Source organism: Heliangelus exortis, chromosome 9 (genome assembly GCF_036169615.1).
Source record: "Heliangelus exortis chromosome 9, bHelExo1.hap1, whole genome shotgun sequence".
Lineage (NCBI taxonomy): Eukaryota > Metazoa > Chordata > Aves > Apodiformes > Trochilidae > Heliangelus > Heliangelus exortis.
In genome coordinates, this window is record NC_092430.1 from 13,561,081 (window position 1) to 13,582,373 (window position 21,293).

General features: G+C 35.5%; 1 protein-coding gene across 14 annotated transcripts in view; it reads right to left on the reverse strand.

Annotated features, from left to right (window-relative positions):
• The window catches only part of DLG1 (discs large MAGUK scaffold protein 1), a 143,389-nt gene that overhangs the window by 22,614 nt on the left and 99,482 nt on the right, over positions 1 to 21,293 (reverse strand). For all 14 annotated transcript variants that reach the window (XM_071752195.1, XM_071752192.1, XM_071752191.1 and 11 more), the window contains 6 exons: positions 17,253 to 17,379; positions 14,940 to 15,096; positions 13,738 to 13,840; positions 4,407 to 4,521; positions 866 to 1,042; positions 14 to 83 (listed from right to left, as the gene is read on the reverse strand). In XM_071752195.1, coding sequence (XP_071608296.1) covers positions 14 to 83; positions 866 to 1,042; positions 4,407 to 4,521; positions 13,738 to 13,840; positions 14,940 to 15,096; positions 17,253 to 17,379 — 749 coding nt within the window. The remainder of the gene's footprint in view (positions 1 to 13; positions 84 to 865; positions 1,043 to 4,406; positions 4,522 to 13,737; positions 13,841 to 14,939; positions 15,097 to 17,252; positions 17,380 to 21,293) is intronic.

The following is a 21,293-nucleotide window of genomic DNA, read 5'->3' on the forward strand; positions in this document are numbered from 1 at the left end:
TTCATTAACTCACCCCTTTATCTCCTCTTGTTTTGGAGTTGAATTTCACTGTCTTTAAACGGGCTCGTTCTTTTTTCTCAACTCTACCACAAAAACATACACAAAAATGGTAAATCAGCAATACGCCCAGAACTTCAACTTACTACTTGTTACAACCTAAGCATATAGGTATACCTTTACTGGTACAAATATAGATTGCTGATGACACCTTCAGACAATGGAAGCCTACTAATGGAAAACTGTATTGGAAAAGAAGGGTATTATTCCTCAAGTGCTGAGCTGTGAGGGTATGGAAGTATTCTGTGAGTATATTGGCTTAATAAATCTGGAGGGCGCAAATGACAAAGTGAACAGCCTCAATTACTAGAAACCAGCAGATATTAAGATTCAGTCCACTTAGTCTCTTACTTGTGTCTTTAGTATGACAACAAACACCTCACTTCCATTTACTGTGGCCATGAAAGAAAGGCTTGCCAGTTTTCCAGGTTTTGGGTAGAAAGAACTCATGATAGCGTCATGATTAGACTAGAATTCACATTGCACATTTTCATACATAGTTGGTGTAATGTTATAAAACCTACAACTAATATTATTAAAGCCATAATTCGCTTACAGTGAGAACAGAATGCTGCATCTGGACCACCTTACTCAACTTCAATATCCAATTCCTAGGGCTAAATAGGATTTTAACAAACTTCTCAGTCAGTTATCAGAAACCCACTACAGGTTTTTTTAAATAGCACAAAAAAAAAAGTGTATGATGTGGTACAAAATTAACACCAAAGAGCAAAGCACATATAATGTATGGATTAGCTGTATCTGCTCTTTAATAGCAGACATCTCAAGTCAATGAATTATGACATACCTGCGTTTGCTTGGGATAACTCCAATCTCGTCACTTTCTCCATCTGGAGTTACCTGCCGTGCTTGCCACCATTCATCATCAGAAGCATTAATGACATGAAGAATGTCTCCAAATTTGAAGTTCAATCCTTGACTTGGAAGGCCACTGTCTTTAGTTTTGTCATAGTCAAAGAGAGCTCTACACCACAAAGAAAATAGTAAATGTCGAAAAAGAATAAACCAGGAGGTATAAATAGTACAAACGTATAAAATAGTATAAATGTGTTCATAAGTGACTGCATCATTATGACAGCTGCTTAAAACAAGAATGAGGAATGCTCTCTCATGCACACAGAGAATATGTAGCACAGTATCCATAGCCCCTTGTAATGAGAACAAGCTTCATCCAGAGCAAACCTCTGTAAAAGGAAAAATTTCCAAAAGGTCCACAGAAGGTGCTTTCTGAAATTCAAACAAGCACTCTGCACAGAGCTGGTTACACATCATCATAGAATAGAAAAAAAGGCAAGCAAACATTTGAAGCACATGACACTGTCAAAAGTTCTGTAAATTACATTATTTTGTATCAAGTTATAAATTGGAATTATTTTAGTATATAAAAATAACGTCATTCTTAAAAATAAAAGTCAGTATCCTGCTTATAGGGTTGGCAGGAGAAAAAAACCTTAGAAATATTATCTGAACACAACTTTACCACTGTAGGACCAGAGGCAAAGAATCTTATGTGCATTCTTCTGAAAAAATCCCAACAAGTTCAAGAAAATCATGTTTTCAGATAATAGGAACTAGCAATACCTGAACACCAGCTGTATGGCTACAGTTTTATAATTATTTACTTTGCCAGCAAAGTTGGTTGTGCGAGGCCACTGCCACCTATACCTGCATTCGTGCCTGCTTTGTACTCATTACTCACCTTCCTTACTTGTGAAAGCACAAACGTATGGTAAGGCACATAGTGAAGCATACTATGGAGCTGATATAGGTTAAAATTAATTTCTTTTCTCCCCGTTGGACCATTTTATATCTGGATCTGTTTTCAGAGTAACTGCAAGGACTTTCAGTATGTTTCCCCCAGCACAATCAAGGGTTTAGTGGGGATATGGAAATGAGATTAAAACAGGAGCCTCTTACTGAGCTGTAAGACATACTCCTAAGATTATGCCCTATAATGGAATCTCATTTTACATTTTAAAAAGGTGCATGAACCTCACCCATGTGAAGTGAAATGTGCCTGTGTTACACAGGCCAAAAAAATCAACTTTTTTCATCTGCAAGCTCAAATGCTTGTCAGCAATGCACTTTCAAAACGATACCTTACCTCAATTTAGAGACCTGATATTAAGTCCTAAAAACAGTTAACTAGATTACTTCATTTACAATTCTACAGAAACTAAAGTTGTTTCTTTCAGGAGTCTTCATGTTGCAAAGCCAAAAAACTAATGGCTGTGTAAACATTGCCAAAATGTTCTTCACAGGCAGACAATTCATATAGAATTTCAATTATGGGGACGCAATGATCTATCTGATTTATCTCTACTTTGTTACTATGATTTTGAGAATTCATGAGAGATTGTTAGAGTATTTTAATTTGATAGGCTTTCTACAATTGTGGTTGAAAGCCTATAAACATTTCACTGTCGGATTTACCATTAAATTCAGCATTATATGATAACTGTATTCCCTGAAGGCATATTAAAAAAACCCTACAGAAAAGAAAGCTTCAGTTACAAAAACTGTACAATTAGAAGTGCAGAATGATCATATCAGAATGACTTATAATAAGGAATAAGCTGGATAACTACCATGTTCAGTCTTCAGCAATATGTAAAAATATTCATAAAACTTATTTCATTGAGATCACAATTACATCAGAAACAAGACAGAACAGCTGTGACCCCCATCCTGTGTATACCAAGTTGCCTACCAGTCTTTGGCATCTTTGGTGTGATGACAAGATAAGATCTCAAAAGCCCCAGCAGTACCCTCTGTTAAGAGGTGTGGGTGGAAAAGAACTTTTCCTGAGCAATTTTTTGCATTTTATATTTTGTTTCTGACTTGAAATCTGAGAAACTCTGATAAATCTGATAACTGAGTCTCAAAAACCTTCCTTGGAAAGGGATTCATCAGTCTCCCTGAATCTGGAGAAGGCTGAATTTTCTGCAGCTGGCAAAGTTAAACACTTAACCTGAATCATTCACAGATAACAATTTCCATCAGTGGAATAAAAGCTACTTTAACACAAAATGCTTGTCAGGAGCTTATAATTCCATACCAATATGTAAACATGATCATAAACTCTTTAAAACCTAATCAGGCTATAGCAAGCCAACAAAATAAAAGCATTTACAATTTTTTAGGCCTAGTTACATGATGAGGGCTAAAGTGATATATTTTTGGAATCTATCAAAAGGAAGACAATGTCACCACAATATTCATATGTATCTGCGGAAATTCTAAGACATGGATAACTGTGATATTAAGCGCTCATCCTCAGCATGCTCAGAAATTTAGGTCTGACCCCCCCAAATATTTAAGGCTAAACAAGTACAAAACCACAACAGGTTAAAACCTAAGGGCTACATGTTACAGTTAATCTAGACAGTAGCTCTGTGGCAGTAATTTGTTATATTTGTTTCAAAGCTTTCAGAAACAGGTTGCAAAGGTATGAACAAACAGTAGCGTCTGCTTCAGATGGGAAAAGTAAATAGCACCTGCACCTGTGATTTTAGCAGGTAAAGGCTGTTACATCCTACAACATTTTAAACCGAGTTTAACTCCAGTATCAGCACCACTCAAGTCTTATCTGCCCTACTAAAATGTTCTGGCCCCCACCAAGAGGCTACTGCTGTCCTTTTTTTTCCAATCCAGAGATGAGCTTATTCGGGGAAAACAAAAATCACATTATTTTTTAAAATGCAATCCTTTTAGCCACATTCCATACTTTATCCCTTATAAATACATTATCTCTTACCAGTATGTGTGGGATGCAGCAATTAGCTGTCATATTAATGAGTTGCACTTTGCCACAATTACCTGGTGAAACCACCTGTTTTCTCAACTGCTTCATGCTCTTTCATACTTCCACTTCCTTTAGCCTCCTTTAATTCTATATTAATAAATTACTGTAGAATATTCAGTTTATTTGCTCTGATACATTCACTCTCTAGGTTACTGTGGAAAATACTCTAAAACAAAATTGTATAGGAGATAGAAATAACATTTCTTAACACGCTGAGAACATGACTAAAGTTTTGAACTCAGACTAAACAGGAGTGAATAGTAAGAGTACTTTCAAAAAACACAAACTGAAATAAGCAAGTATATTAAGACTTCACATATATTGACCTAAAGAACAAATGCATGGTTTTGCTGAGGGATTATCAATTTTCTGGCAGGTAGGACAAAAAGCAAGTAACAGCATCACTCTGTGAAGTTTACACAGGGTTCTCAGGGCTAGTACATAAGTTTACAGCTATACAGAAATACTAAGTCTAAAAAAAGCAGAAAAACACATGAGCAACATTAGAAAAAAAGACAATTACCTGACATATAGGGATCTCTTCTGGCTGGTTCGCAAAGATCCTGATCCTGAACTAATGCTACTGTTCATCATCTGCTCCCGTAAATCATGTATTTTAGCTTCAAAGCGACTGTATTCTATAAGAAAGGGAGGCATTGCAATTAATTTACTCTGAACTTGAGCAATTAAATTACTTACAAAAATACTGAAAACCTCGGAGAAAAAGCATTTTCTATAGATTTTTTAATACGAGGAGAAAATCTGTCAAATACGAATATATTTATTAAGCACTATTTTGTATTTAAAACCTATGTGAAGTTTTACATTTATAAATTTTAACTTAAATAAAATTGGAAATAACTGCAATTAGACAAAGCAATTAAGCAGAAATATATACCCATTATACTTAAAGATGTTAGTTTTAATCTATAGTTCACAGCAACTACAAGAATGATGTTTTTTAAATAGTGTGACAGGGAAATGAAGGGTCTGAAAAAAATACTGAGAGTTTTAAATTACTGGACTTGTATTAGATGAAGAATTGAGCACTACAAGGTAGTAAATATGTAGAACATTTTTTGAATACGACAATGTTCCCATGGAAGCTTAGGAAAGGAAGGGGAAAAAAAGAGCACTTGTGAAAAGCATTAGAGATTCAAACTCCCTCTATAGAATTATGTACAATGGTAATCCTGGAAAAACGGATTGTGTTCTTAAGCAGTACTGGGTACTAATAAAACTAAACTAAATGCATTTGATTTTAGCTACAAAGGCAGGCAACAAAATAAGAATAGCTTCTTCAGAACAAACATTTCCTGAAGTGAGGTACTTACATATTGTCAGCATAAAATATGAATTCAAAACAAGTAAGTTTTTCCTTCAGTTGACTAGTTTGGACTTCAGGATGAAGAGATTCACTTGTAAAACCTTTCTAGGTAAAGGAAATGTTCTGCAGCCACCACCTTCATCAGGGACCACGTGATGCCAGATTACAATAAGTCAACCCTGGGAGAGCCAGGGTGTGCACAGGCAGCAGCTGCTGAATGTGCTGCTCTTCCTAACAGCACCCTTACTCCCTCCAGGCATTGAATTTACTCAGGAAATGCAAGATTGACAAAAAGGGCAAATGCAAAAATCTTGAGGAAATATCTAAATTGCCAGTCACTTAAATATCATGAACCATTTTTCGTTACATTCTGTAGCACTTTCTTCCCACACACTCATTGGATAGGGAGAACCAAGGCTTACAGAGTAACCAGAGAAGAAGAAGAAGAAAAAAATCAGTTGCAGAAGAGTATTATGTGAACTAGTTCCTGCTATAGCACTTCATTTATCAAGGTAATTATAAATCTGATATTCTAGCAATAGCAACTATAATTAACCCTGTCTAGATTGTGACAATAAGAATTGTCTCTTAAATCATCCTATGTATCATCTTCAGGTGGCTGGTCTTCTACTTTTCTGGGGTAATTTAATTTTTATCATCAGAATTCTTGGAAAGCGTGTGCTGTCTGAGTGACAGGGACACCTGGAGGAGTTAGAAGGAGAATAATTTCTACATAGAAGCTTCTGCCATACCAATAAAGCAAAAAAAGAAACGAAATGGGCTGCGACTGAGACGGCTCTATGTTGAAAAGGAAAGGATGCCAAGAGCTGTCATATTTAGGAAAAGCTTAAACACTGCACAGATGGGATCTGGTAAGCTCTGACATAGAGCAAGCTAAATATTCAAGTTACATTCACTTCACAGCAGGTTTTGAGAGAAACAGGACAGATAGAAATCTCAGTATCATTGGGTTTGGAATTGAAAAGTACACAGGATTTCAGTTTTTAAGAAAAAGAAAGTTTGGTATTAGATATAGTGGTACTGAAACTAGTTCTGGAGGCAGAATATAAAACAGCAGGACTCTTGATAGCATCAGTAAAGCAGCTTTGGTACCCAAAGCATCAGTACCCTTTCCCCATTGACTAATCAGGCTGGATTCAACTTTGACATTACAAAGTGTCAGCCCTGCTAATCTGTCTAGAAAAAGGTATATTTCTATTTCTATCATGGAGAAGAGCTGAGTATCAACTAGAACCTTTAAGAGCCAATAGCTGGTAGGAAGACTGAAGACTTGTATCTGAGATGTGTGTTTATTAAATGCAATCCATACAAAGTGCCTTTTTTTTTTTAAATACAGAAGCAAGTACTTAAGGATGAGAACTAGGCAAGCACAGTGATACCCTTCCTTCATGTACTCTCCCATCCTCCACTGTTTTCAATGTTCAGAGAATTTCACTGTATGCTTAAGTAACTTATTTCACCCAGTTAATCATCACAAAATTCTCTCAAATAGAGAACTGCTTTCTTTACAATTTCATTCTCTCTTCTGGTGAATGCATATTATTACATATACAGTATATGACAAAAATTATCATATTTTTCCCCCTAAATCACAATGAACAGGACAATAAAATTCCATAAGGTTAAGTGTGATGAAGCCTTATTTGAAGTTTCTTAGTGCACTGCAGAAGTTTTATTTTGCCACTTCAGCATTCTAGAAATTTGGAGCTGGAACAGACATAATGAATAACCAAGAAAGCAGTGTGTCTTTTTAAAGAGGAAATTAAGAACTTGACTGAGATGCAATATGACTGATCTCTTGTCAAAGGCAATCAGGGTAACTAAAAAGAAAGGACATAAGCTAGTTATATGAAAGGGCAAAACTGACTAACTGGAGTAGGATAGGAACTCCATCTACATCTACGTTTCCAACTTCCACAAGCATCATAACAATGACAATCTGAAACAATATCTTAATAAAAACTATGGTGGTACAAGAACCTCCCCCATCCTTTGAAATTAAATTTAAAAACCAAAACTAAACCACACAATTCAAACTCTGAATCCTTTAAGGTAATAAGAATCTGAAACCTGATTCATATGCAGCAGCAATGAATGGGACTTCAGATCTCTTCTGATGTTCTGAATTTTAGGAAAGCTGTCAATGCTATATATCAAATAAAGGGCAATAGGACAGAAGACTAACATGAAAAGCAAGAAAGTTTCTTAAAGTTTCCAAAATGTTTAGAGGTTGGGAGGGCATACTGTCATAAAATAGAACTTGAGGAAGTGCAAGCATCTGCTGCTGTAATCAATGGCATTTATCCAACAGTACCCCACCATCATCAAAGAAATAAAAAACCCCAAAGCCTACTCCGATTTACACATAATCAGTAGTTAAGAACATTGGATGGATACATGTGGACTCAAGTTTAAGTTCAAGATGGATAAGCAGATGGCACAAAACTAGAATAAATCTGGTCTATTTCCAATCTGTACATATTGCACAGCATTAAACAAAAGGGGTGGGGGGAAGGGAGAAGAAGATTAGGAAATTCTGGAAGATTCCTTTGCTCCTAAGCTCTTAAAATAATTATACCTAGAAAACAGTAAAGTTTTCAATATCAGTGTTTACTTTAAAAGAAACTGCAACTTCAGAAAAGGAGCTTGAGCAGTGAAACTCTCCTGGACTGCCACTCTGGTGTGCAACAAGATGACAGTGAAAAACACAGATACATAGTGAATACACTTGAGAGGCTGGGAAAGAGGAAAAAGAACCACAATAAAAAATAATGCATTCTAGAATGCATGTTCTTTTGTTAGAAGAATGTTACAAGGGATGGAAAATTCAGCACATAGCACAGAAGGAAAAGCAACTAACGGAAAAACGGATGTGTGCACAGATGGCAGCACAGCACTAAGAAGCTGTAAGTAAGAGATTCTTACAGATCCTGAACCCACGAAGAGCTGAAAAAGTTCACTTCAATTAAAAAAAAAAAAGATTGTCCCTTGCTTCCCTCTTCCCATCTGTCTGTGGAAAACCTCCTCTAGCAGGACCCATTGGAGCTGGAAAGCAGGATTCTTGCACTGACAATTTTATATAACTACTGCTTTGCATTCCTTTCTCTAGTCTCAGAATACTCAGTTTTCCTCTCCATAGCGTCTCCAAACAAACTAAGAAATGGAGGCTAGTAGTACGTCAGGATCCTTTCCATCTCATTGACCCCTTGTTTTCCATTCTAAGTTCACAAGGCAGGACCACACAACCTACAGATAACTGCAGTCATATTTTGAGTTCAGTCATGTACTACTCCCATCCCTTAATTATCCACGTTGGTATTTGATAAATTCATAGGTACCATTCATGTACCATTGCACATCATTCCTTGTTGGATACTGTAATATAAATTTCAGTTGGTAGAGGAGATTGGGGAGTATGGCATGCTAGCATAGAGGTTATTTATTAAAATGTATGGACTACAAATAACAACATCATAAATAAATTCTGAGGATATTACTTCATTTCAATGCTTATCATTTTTATATTAACATGACCTGACAGAGATTGCAATGGATTCCACATGCTATTGTTGGCTTTCCTGCTCTCTAATGTATAATGAGCTTGTACCTGATTAATCACTTGAAAGACTAGACCAGAGAATTTCAAGAGAGATTAGCAAAATACATTTGTGTTAAGAACACCTCCCACAGAGCCAGAAAACTTGCACTAGGTCCAGTCACTGATGAAGTAAATTCACAAAAACTGCTGCTGAAGTTTTACCATACATTCACAACTTGTAAAAGGCTGAACCATTCTTGAAGACAAATAATTTTATTTATTACATTAAAGAGCAGAATTGAGGTTTTAAAGGATTAAAACATGTGTAAGCTCCCTTGTAGTGTCTATCAGGACTATATATAGCAGAACTCTTCTTCTAATCTTAATGGGCCTAATTTTAAAGGTACTTTAATTAAGTAATCTGGATTACTTGCAAATGAGTAGCATCAGGTACAAAACAAACAGGAACAAAAATCTGGAAAACTATAGACCATGTAGCCTAAAAAGGGTAATATTTTGAAAATTATTTTTTAAAGAATTTTTCATTTTATGAAATTGGGATGTACTGATCTTATCCCTTGGTTAAAGCAATCCATGTTCTCAGCTAGAAAGCAAGGGAAGATCATCCCCTTCATACAAAACAAATACTGAACACTGAGTCTTACAAAAGCATTATTGGCTTTCTGCTACTCCAGCTGCACTTCTACAAACAGAAGATTGACAATATAGTTCAAGACAAATGGTCAGAAAATAATCTTAGCTCATAAACAGGAAAGTGCTACCATCTCCCAGAGTTTAGTTATTCTGCTTTACATTTCACTAGAAAACAGTGCAGAAATCAAGTGTCACAAACACAAAAATTGGAGAAATACTGGTCAGTGAAAGGTAAACTCTAACAAAGCTTTCCCCTACCTTTACTTTTGATTAATTTGTTTTAAAGAAAAAAGAGAATAAAAAAAACTTTTATATATAAAAAAAACATTTCATACTCTGATCTTATTTTCAGTAGAGTAATACAGTCCTTCAGGACAAAAACTACATGAAAATCTATCTAAAAAACTGGCTAACAAATTATGAGGTGTTCTATTTGAACTATGAATCCTGAATATATTTTGCAATAGTACTAATTTTTTTTTTCCAATAAAGATTAAAGAAAAATGGGTGTTGGCTACCTATAAAGATTCTATAAAAATACCTTTAAATCTTCTCATGAGGTTTTGGCCCCACCTTCTCCTAATCTTACACTGATCCACCTAAGAACACAGATCTAATCTGATCACATAACATCTTATTGCTCTTTCAGAAAAGTAGTGGATATACAGAGATGGACTTGATCAGCTAAATTACTGAGATCAATGTAGATTGCTAATAACAGGCAGTCAGTAAGTCACATGAGTAGTGACTAGTTGAAACGGTGCTAGTTGAAACTATGAAATTTTTTGTGGTATGCCAGGTGGATCTTAGAGAAACAAAACATGTTCACTCTACAGAACCATCTTCCATCCAATTTTACAGCCTTTCAGAATGGCAAAATCAAACCTTCCAGACACCTAGAATTTTGAGTTAACATTATTATGTCATCCTCAGAAGAAACAATCTTTCAGGTGCCCTTTTAATCTGTCTGGAGAAACAACAAGAATGTTCTTGACTTTTCCACCACTTATACAGTATGATTCTCCAGGATAATTCCCATTTTCCCAACTTCTGTTATTCTCCTACCATGGGCAACTCCTCTGCAGGACCCAATTTCAGTGATCTGTACAAACAGGGAGGCTCTGTATAAACACACATGCATGTACTGTGAAAGTATATTCACATATAAACCAGCAGGTGACTCACCATTTTACAGTAGTTCATAGGTAAGTTGTAAGATAAAATCTCTACAATGGGAAAGCAGAAGTGATGAAGATTAGAGTAGTATAGAAGTGGTGTCTGACACACAAGTGGCTTTTGTAAACAGAAGAATACCTTCATATTCCCTGTTTGGATTTTTGATGTCCCAAAGGTAAATAGTATTAAACTGCTGAAATTTGATTCCACAAAGTAGGAAAACTTTGTAAGGGACCTCTCAAACTTAGGCAACGTTGCTGGAAATTAAACGAATGCCCAGAAGGATATTCCTAGGAAATATTACAACTATTTTTACTGTATTTAGTAACTCAGGAACAGGAAAATAAGTCAGCAATTCTTTAACTTCAGACTAGATGTAATTAAAGCAGTATCATTCATTAGTATCATTCAGCCCAAGTCCACTAACTACTGTTTGATAAACCATGTTGTCTAACTGGGTTTGAAGAAAGGGATATGGAGAATTCAACCCTTTCCACGATACGGGTTTTCCAAAGATTAATTTTTCTACAGCCTACTCAGGTTTTTCTGTTAAGAAAACTGCTTGCAAAAATCTTCTTCCCAGGAATCTGAGGAGAAAGACAAATGAGGACTTTCTGATAGAGCTAATGTAAAAATACAAATTACCATTCCCCACCACATCTATGAACATAAAAACTGTCACATACAATTACATGGAGTGAAGTGAGCTGGTCCCAAGTGTCTTCCAAACGCTCCAATCATATTGAATCTATTTACCCAGTTATAATGAGCCCTGATGGATGTCTAGAATCTCCTTGATCTGTCCTAGCTGTCAGTATCTTTTACAAAATCAAGCTGGACTTATAAATACAAGCAGTTATAACTGATGCTTTTCAACTTTAAGAAGACATTAGAGAAAAAAACAATCATGAACAATAATGTTATGACCTCTTCATTTGAATACATCTTAACCAGTTGTTGAATGGTACAAACAAAAGGTAGAGATATATACATACAGACACATATATAAACTTTTACAATGTAAACAAATCAAATGAAAAGATAACATCTGCAACTGTAATTTTGGAAATCCAAAGATGATCAAAGAACATATGCACTTCTATCAAGTATACTCTATCACATGGATGATATTTTCTATTTGGAAAGTCAAACCTTAGACAGCCTTCCTATGATAATAAAGAAAGAGTAAATTGTAAGGAAATATTCTCTTTTCTAATCTCTAATATATGAACAGTGAGTATCTGATCAACCTTACCTCACACATCAGACCTGAAAGAAGCTGATAGGTGGAGTTTAAAAGGACTAAGAAAATCTCTTTTACAAGGAATAAGAAAACAGGCAGGCAGAGATGTCAGACCAAGTTAGACATGAGTAACCTGAGCACTCTTAGGTAGGTTGGCCATGTGTCAATTCATACTTAGGCTCCAAGCTACAATGGAGCTCAGTCTCCCTGTTACACTTTTCCTTCTTGATGTACTTCAGAAGGGGAGAGTAAGCCTTAACACACTTCAAACACCTTCATTCCAAATGGAGATTTTAAGCATTTTTTCAGTAAGAGTGGCATGCAGACCAATCATCTTAAAAAAATTTAAATAGAAACTTTCCTTTGAATAATGTGTCAGATGTCTTCCCATTATCTAAGACTGTTTGAGTAACATCTACCACATGTATTCTCTCAAATGGGCCCTGTAATTCTTCCATAACTGCACTCTCAATACACCCCAACCATGCAGTCTCATTGTGAATGCTTCAGTAATCGTGAAGGAATGAGTACAGCTCTAGGTATGAAGCCTACAAATGACAGTTTTTGAGAAATTTTTAAGAAGCAGAGTATGTTGCTCTAGGCAAATCCCTCTGCAATGACTCAAAATCCCATCAGTCAGTCAAGCACCCCAATACATGTTTAAAGAAAAAAAGTTATCTACTTGGACAAGAGTAATGAGCTGTTATTTTCAATAGGGAAAGAGCAGGAACCATCCAAAATGCTTAGCTCTCTTATTCTAAAAGGAAAAGATAGTTCTGATTTTTAGAGTACGAAGAGCAGTAAGAAAAAATTGTTTTATTTTCAAAGCCCGAATCCAAGAAAGAGAGGAATGAAAAACTACTGCTTGTGGATGCAGTCTGAACATACTTTTTGGCATGGGATATGCCACACCTGAACTTATCTTCTTGGCAGAAGAAACTGTGACCAAAAATGCCCTCCTTGAATCAAAAATGGCCAGACTCAAAAGGCCAACTCGTGGGCAAATAAAAGCAGAAGTTTTATTTTTCACTAAGTTGAAGGATCCCTGTGCAGGCAAGAAGAAGGCATAACAACTTGAACCAGCTGTTATAAGACTGAGGAGCTAAGCAGAGGATAGGCCAAATGTGTATCAACAGAAATATTTGGCATGAGCGGGCTACAGGGGTACAACCATGAAGCAGACACATATCAGTTGGCCTTATGAGTAAGAGCTCTTCAGTTAATGGAGATACATGGTGTTGATGTGGCTGGAGGGTGAGAAGAAAGGAATGTGAAACCTCATGTTTCAAAGACTTTGGAGGACAGAATGCAAGACACGTGACAGATGAGAAGAAATAAATAATGAGGAAAAGTGTACTGCAATTGGCTACCTAAAAAATTCAGGGGAAGGCAGTAGTCCTGGTCAATATCCAGTCCTGATAAACCCCAACACTTACCCCTTTCAGTAAGGGTGATGATCGGGCGCCAAATTTGACAAAACTAGAGAAAGTTATCATCACAGCTCATAATAAGACATCAAGATGTTTTATAATATATACAAACAATAGCAAATTGATTTACAGACTAAAGGTATTGAATTTTTAAAGTCTCAAATAGAAAAAGGCATTTGAAATACACTGTAGAAATAAAAGAGGACAAATATGATGATGCAAATTTTTTTTGGCTTTTGCAGAACACACAGGAAAGGGTAATCAGCAGAAGAATTGCTGGATAGAGAGAAATAACCAGCTTAGTTATATGAATAAGGTCATATGAATCAAAGCATAGTCTTTTATTGCCCCACCACTAAGGAAAATAAAAGCAGCATATAAAAAAAGGTGAAGACAATTCTAAAAGACAGAAGTAACAATGTGCCATATTTCTACCAAGTTCTGAATGTATAAGGCAGCCCTTACCTTCTGGGCGGTACTGAGCTACAATGGTTACTGCTTGGCCTGCGTTCTTCAGGGCTGCTGCTGCTTGTTCATGGGTTGCTGCTTTTAGATCTACTCCATTTACCTAAAATTCATAAAAAAAAAAGCTCTTCATCAAAATAAATGTTGGCATTTATCATCACAGAGCACAGTTTCCATGCCACATGAGTTTTCTGTTTCCAACATCACAATCTAATTAATGCAAGCAAAGATGATTGATCCTTATGGAAAACCAAAGTCAATAAAACCCCTCACACATGTTATTTTGTTAAGAAATACTGTATTCATGACAGTATACCACTTAATGAATTTGTCCTTGCTAAGACAATTTTGTTCTTGTTTAATGCTTTTTTCTTTCTTTTTGAGGAGACAAAGAGAATGCTCCTTTCTGAGAAGGCTCATCTCACCTTTCTACAAAAGTGCCTCAGGGACCTCCTTAGCCAAGCACGACTACAAACCATTATGCTTAACATGCAGTGACAGACCACACCCTCCCATGATATTGCCTAAACCTTGTCTTCAGTGCATCAGGACTTAAAAACAGGGGAAAAGCAGACACAGAAATGTGTGTGTCACATTTTAAACCACACGGATTTTTCACCATTTTAAATGAAAATAAGGGAATGCTTTAACAACAGCATTTTAATAACAACATAGCCAAAATTATTTTTTTCTCTTAAATAACTACCAAATTAAAATGCAACTGCCCAAAGCAATGACTCTATATAAATTAAGTAATTTCACAAAGAAGCACACAAAATATTTATGACCTGCAGCACTAACACAGAAAAATGCCTCAGATGGGTATGAGATGGATCTGCATAAAACTAACAGGGAGTTTAGTAGCTACTCCAGGAAGTAAAGCATCCCATTTTAGACACTACTGCCAGCTGTTTCCATCTCATGAGAAGGCTTATTTCTGAAGCCTGTGTTCTTTCCATTCCGATACACACAGTTAATGTGTTCACTGATAAAAATACCTCAGAGACAGGAACGTGCTATTTTAACGAGATTACATATGAGGAATTGAGGAAGACTTTGAAAGTATATTAGCAACTGTTCCGTTGTCTAAAAGTTAGCTCAGTTAGTTATATTTTTATCAATAAAACATATTAACTGGCATTAATATCCAGGGGGGAGGAAACTTTTGTCATTGTTTAAATGAAAGAAGCAAAAAATCCTACAGAAATGATACGATCTCCTTTCCTAAGCTCTCCACTGAGGTCAGCGGGCCCTCCTGCAAGTATGAAAGAGATGAAAATTCCTTCTCCATCTTCTCCTCCAACAATGTTGAATCCAAGACCTGTTGATCCTCGATGCAGGACAACTTTTCTAGGCTCCCTGAAGGAAAGAAAGATACATGAAATCTTGGACACTAGTTATGAGTAGAAGTAAAATAAGCAATTAGAAAAGCTTAATTCTCTGAGAGAAACAGTGTTGAAAATTCAGGTATCAAAAGTTATACATTTCTGAAGGCAAAAATGTAATTTGTGCCATCTCCCCACCCTTGTTCCTCTCTCTAAATCTTAGACTTTAAAATAACAATTTCTATTATCAGTATTATCAGTAACTGGAAAACAAGTATGTATGTCCTCTAAATTCCCATTATGCTACAGTCCTATTCAGCACTAAATGTCATTACTTAACAGTTTCTACAACATTCAAGAGCCTTAATACAGCTCACAGTCTTATTCTACCTAATGGTAATTAATAGCAAGCAACAAAACACTATTTTCCCTCTCTGAAACTTAAAGAACAAATTCTAATGGAAACACCAGTAATGAAAAATACGTCCTTAACGGGGAAAAATATGTCCTTAATGTCCTAAAAAATATAACAAAGCCATTCAAGAAGTATGCACAACCTCTTAAAAAGAATAAAAAAATAAAAAAATCCGAAGTTGTGGCATTCTCAAAACCATTTGCAATTTATTTGCAGTAACTGCAATTGAAAAAGCTATATCTAAACCAAGTTGTTTCATTCTTTTTAGGATCCTCTCCTGGATTGGATGAAGATAGGAAAGAAGAAATATTGACCAGGTTGAGGCCAGTTAACTTCTAATACAGAAACACTCCTTCTAAAAATCTACTTATTTTCTACTTTATCCAGTACAGGAGAAAAATAAAATATTTCAGAAAAAAACCACAACATATTTCTAATGAAGCAGAGCAGCTGTGCACTGCATTTGAAAAATTACTAGAGAGCACTGAAGAACAATTAATGGACATTCTGAAATATTTGGAGACATAACTTATTAATTTATAGGCTAATCCAATAAACTGCATTTTTCCCAAACAAAAAAAATAATCTAATTCAATCTTGAAAAATCACCCAAATTTTTCACTAGTTCTTAAATCAACTTAGTGTCAATTTCTTAAATTTCATCCCATCAACTATTACATTCATCTTTCAGAGACTTTATTACAAATAAATGACATTGTGAAAACCCAGGTATATTGCTCTAGATCTCACTAATACATTAACAAAAATTCTGCAGTTAGAAAACATAAATAAATAATATATTTTAAAGTATTACTCAGAATGCCTAAATCTCTCTCTGGAATGAATGGAGTGGAAGATGGGAAGGTAATTTTTAAAAAATCACCTAAAACTTCTCTGTATAGTCCTCAAGTTTCAGAAGTAATCTAAAAACTTTCTTCTATGGTAGTTTTAAAGGAAAGCTATAAAACCCTGAGTTCAGCAAGACTCTCAGCATGCCATAATCACTTTTGCTTCTACGTCCACAACGCCTTAAGTTACAAAGATATATCTAAGACTCTCCTACCTTTCAGTAGACTAAAATTCTTTTTCCAACTTATTATACCACACATGTTTCAATCCTGCATAGAACCTTTCTCAGAAACTGAGGTGACATTATGTATTTCAGATGATGGTGTGACAAAGAATTCAGCAACAAGATACTGAAAATGCAGCATAACATCCTTTAGCTTGCCAAACAGAAGGGTAATAAAATTAGAAGAGCTTCCCTTTATCAGCAATGATGAGCAAAAGATTAGTGCAATCTACTGAATCAGTGAAGGAATGAAGAGTATGTTAATGGAAAAGGATTAAGAGCTCTCTAGACTTTCTGGATTCACTAATCCATCAAAACAAACAGGGGGGGAGGATAAGGGGTGAAGGGAACAAACCAAAAAATATTGCTAGCTTTAATATAATAAGTAACCTCTAACACAGTCATAATATGCATATATGCATCATCATAACATATAGTCATCTCAGTCAAGTCATGGAGCTTGATGGTGTTCTGATTTTAATACAATTCCTGGACTGATAAATCATCTGTATATCTGTGTGAGTATATATATTATATATAAATGGATCTTCTTTTCTCATATGAATGCTTACAAGTGTTAACCAATGTTTTGCTTTTATTTATTGAAATAAAATGCTGTATGTATCTGTATTTTGCCCACAAGCATATCTTATGAGCCTTCCTGGTTAACCTGATTTGCCATGTAGCTTTGGTTATTCATTACCTGGTAATCTCATCATCTCCAAGCATTCCCTTGGGAATTGGTGAATATCTCCCTGGTGATGCTGGGGGTAAGGACTGTCCCAAGTAGGCAGATGGAGTGATATGGTTATCCACTGGCTGAGAATAAGCTTCAAAGAGGAAAAAGAAAACAAAACAAACATTAAAGGGATAAGGAAAAAGAGCTGGGGGAATACTCTAAGGAGTGAACTCTTCAAGAAATAATAATTAACAGTTCAAATGATACATCATAAATGTAATGGTTCTAAAATACTGTGTCACATCTACGCAGTCTCCAACCCTCAAAAATCCCTTTTATAGAAACTAACACTGTGGATAGCTGAAGCCCATGAGGACAGTCTGGAGATTTATCTGTTAGTGAACATGTCTTCAACTTGACTGAAGTAAATTAAGAATTTCAGTTTCTTAAAAATTACTAAGTTGGAGCAACATTTTAATATTACATTTTTTCCAAGCTGTCAAGCTGCCTCTTTCCTTTCAATGCTTTGATACAGAGCATCCCAGCATCTCCAGAATATTTGAGGCCATTCTGATTACCAGGTCTGAACAGGAAGGGTTGTTATATTTTTTAGATGCTGACCACAATTAAATACATCTTTAATAGCACAGGTGCTGCTATGTGCTCAGCCAACAGCACACATCAGGAAATAAAAGCAAGATTATTCCACCTCCTTCTCTTCAAAGTAAGAGGCATCTATTTACCAAGAGGAATAAATAAGCAAATGTAAGAAGTTGTCAACTGTACTACAAGGGGCAGTTGCCTGATTCAGAGATTCATTGATTAAAACTAGGCACAATAGGGTAATAAAAGGATTTAGTCTAACTTCTTGCATAACAGGCCATGAACCCTGGGCATAAAGTGATTATGTTTTACCTGAACCACAATATGTATTCTAGAGAAATCTGGCAACACGATGATTTCAATTGACAAAAAATATTCTATAATTCCAAGAGAGTTCCAATAAATAATGATAAGGGTAGATTGTATTTCCAGGTTAGGCACATCAATTTTAAGTGTCCGTTACCAGGCATCCATACTTCAGAGATGCAAAATTACTGAAGTTATCAGAACTTCTTTGCTCCTGTCTGATGTGGTGCCTAACCTTTGAAGATTCACATTAAAACCAAAGCTTTTTCACTGAAAAGGCATCACAAGTGATTACAGAAGACACTCACGTATTCTCTTTTTCTTTTTATACCACTGACAGAATATTTGGACCACTTACAAACTTCATTAAGACTACTTTTATATGAGAGATTTGTGAAACAGCAAGTTTTCAAACCAGCCAATCTGCCCTGGATTGTTTCTGTATTATTCTAGATCCTTGGTAAACCTGTGCACAGTAAATTCCCTAAGTGAAGAATGTGTTGCATCAACACTGTCTTACCCTTATCAGTGGTCTAATAGAAGAGGAACCAAGCCTGATAGGGAACCACCTATGGTACCTTAATGCCTGGCATACAGCATCTGCTATCATACATGATTAGCCAGATTATTTCTTGAAAGCTTTGTCAGTATTAAGGAGTTCCTTCCGTTTTCTAGAACGTATTTCAGCATTTAAAAAACACTCTTAATAGCTTATAGTTAGCTCAAAAACACTGGTTGTTTAAGTATTTAAGTGGGTTATTCAAACACACCAGCCCTCAGTGAGTTGTATGCTTTAGTATGGGACTGCACAGAATGTTCGGAAGTTCCAACTCTGGATTCACAAGTGGTTTCTGCAAAAATCAGTATCTGAGTGCAAGAGGCACACATTGCCTTCCTCAAGCTAGCTTCAGGAGGTCTACAGCAGAGAACTTTGATTAAGCTAAAATCAAGTGATCAGCAAAAGCATTCTTAGTCAAAATGTCCCTAATATTTAGGAGTTTTCCAAGACACATAAATCTTAAAGTAATTTTTTAGTACAGCTGTAGAACCTGTACATTACATCTTCATTCTTCTGCTCCCTACAAGGATTCAAAGAGTACAGATCTCACTACTTAATTCTTTGTGCCCATCTCTGGTACAATATGTAGCTTCTAAGCACTGGTAATAGAATTGGACAGTGTAAACTTCCAAACTCTGCTTTTTAGCCACAGATTTGGCAACAGATTTCCAGATTTTTTTTTTCTTCTTGTTTAAAGAAAGCTGTATTTTTTAAGATTACCGCTGTACATTTTTCCCTCTCAGCAAATGTTACAGCTAAAGCACAAAAAAAAAAAAAAAAAAAAAAGGGAAGGTAGACTTTATTAGCTGTTTTCCAATAAGGGAAAATGGGTTTTAATTAACAAACCTAAACAGCTGTAGTACACTGCAGCAGCTCTGTACATTCTGCTCATGCGCTAAATCTTATCAATTCACAAAATGAATTTACAATTGCTTTTCAGAAGTCAGTAGCTGTTACATAGATGCATATTTTGTAGAAGGCAATTAGATTTTTCATAACAAATTCCATGCTCATTGACTTACAGTGCTTTCCATTTGATTATTTTTAAGGTCCTAAAGCTTTTAACTGCATCATGTTCAGAAATTTACATACCATCCAATACTATCACACACTCTTATTTTTTAAGCTTTCTATCCTTTCACCATGTAATTAAAATTCAAATTTCGAGCAATACAAGAGTTTATTCTTTCAGACCTGTGGACTGTCCCACATCACCATTGGTTACACCATTTATAAAATTCTACATATGGCACTTGCTTAGAAAAGTCAAGTCCTTTTTTCAAGTCTGGCCAAACAACAAAACAAAACAAAAACCCAGATATGCCTGCACCTCTCCTAAATCTGTTTTAGATGGATATTATATATGAAGAATGTGCATGCGGAACATTATAGAAATAAAAGGCTATCACTTTCTGAATCCTAGGTCAGGACTAAACTTCTGTTTCTAATTAAACATTATTACTGAGGCAACAATATGAAATGATAAAAGAACTGCATTTTGAATGAACAGAAAATTAGGTGGATAATAGGAATTTGCTTTGACAGGAAAAGTAAAAAAAACTTAGGGAGAAATTTCATTTCCAAATCCACTCCCCCTCACTCCATTCAACGTAACACAGTTCTACACAAAAAGAAAACAGAAGATTTCCTGTTATTTCCTTATGATCCTAAGGAAACCAATCACAAGTTCTCTAAATCTCTAAAACAGGAAATGAAAACTTTTTGTAATTTACTCTTATTACACAGTCTTTCCTTCCTGTATTTATGCCATTTAAGGAATAACAAGGCATTTATGTCTCTAGTGAGGAAACTGATTATTCCCCAACCTTGCAGTTTTCTATTGCTCAATGCAGGTGGAAATACCATAGCAATGCACTCACACAAATAGGAAAAATACAAACGACAGATTGACTGAGTCAAAAATGTATCATTAGCAATGCCTCCAAAGGAGGCCTGCAGAGGAAGTAGGTTCTCAGTTTCTCAAAAACAGTGTATATGCTTTTCTGACTATAATGTTGTACAATACACCCTGTACAGATAATACTGGTGGTTTAAACAACTTCTAGACCTTAGCAGTATTTCAACTGAGTAATTTCACAAGTATTTATACCAACAAGGTACCAGACATTTATGAAGGAGAGAGAAAAGGAAGTCTTCCTTCCAAGGAAACAAATGGAAAGACTGAATTATTGACAAACTAGATATCATAAAAGGAAACTGGCTGCTCTCTTACTGTATATATGACTATAAAAGTGGGTATAAATAAATGAAAGCAGAAAATAAGTATTATGTCAAAGAACAGAGACTTCAAGATCATCTTCAGATGTAGATCATAGATCTAAAGATGATAATTAGCAGATAATAGATTTCAAGATAATGTAGCTATTGCAAATAAATGATGGGTTTATAAGGTACTTCAGATTCTGGTTTATACTACATCAGCAGCTCCTCAGTCCAAAACTGCTCCTTTTTTCATCTGAAGTAGTATCTGAACAGGTCAGTGTTACATATCAGTCACTTAAATCTAACTGCAGGAAGAAAAAATAACCTCAAACAACCTACCCACCCTAAAATAATTTTCCCCAAGTATCATTTTA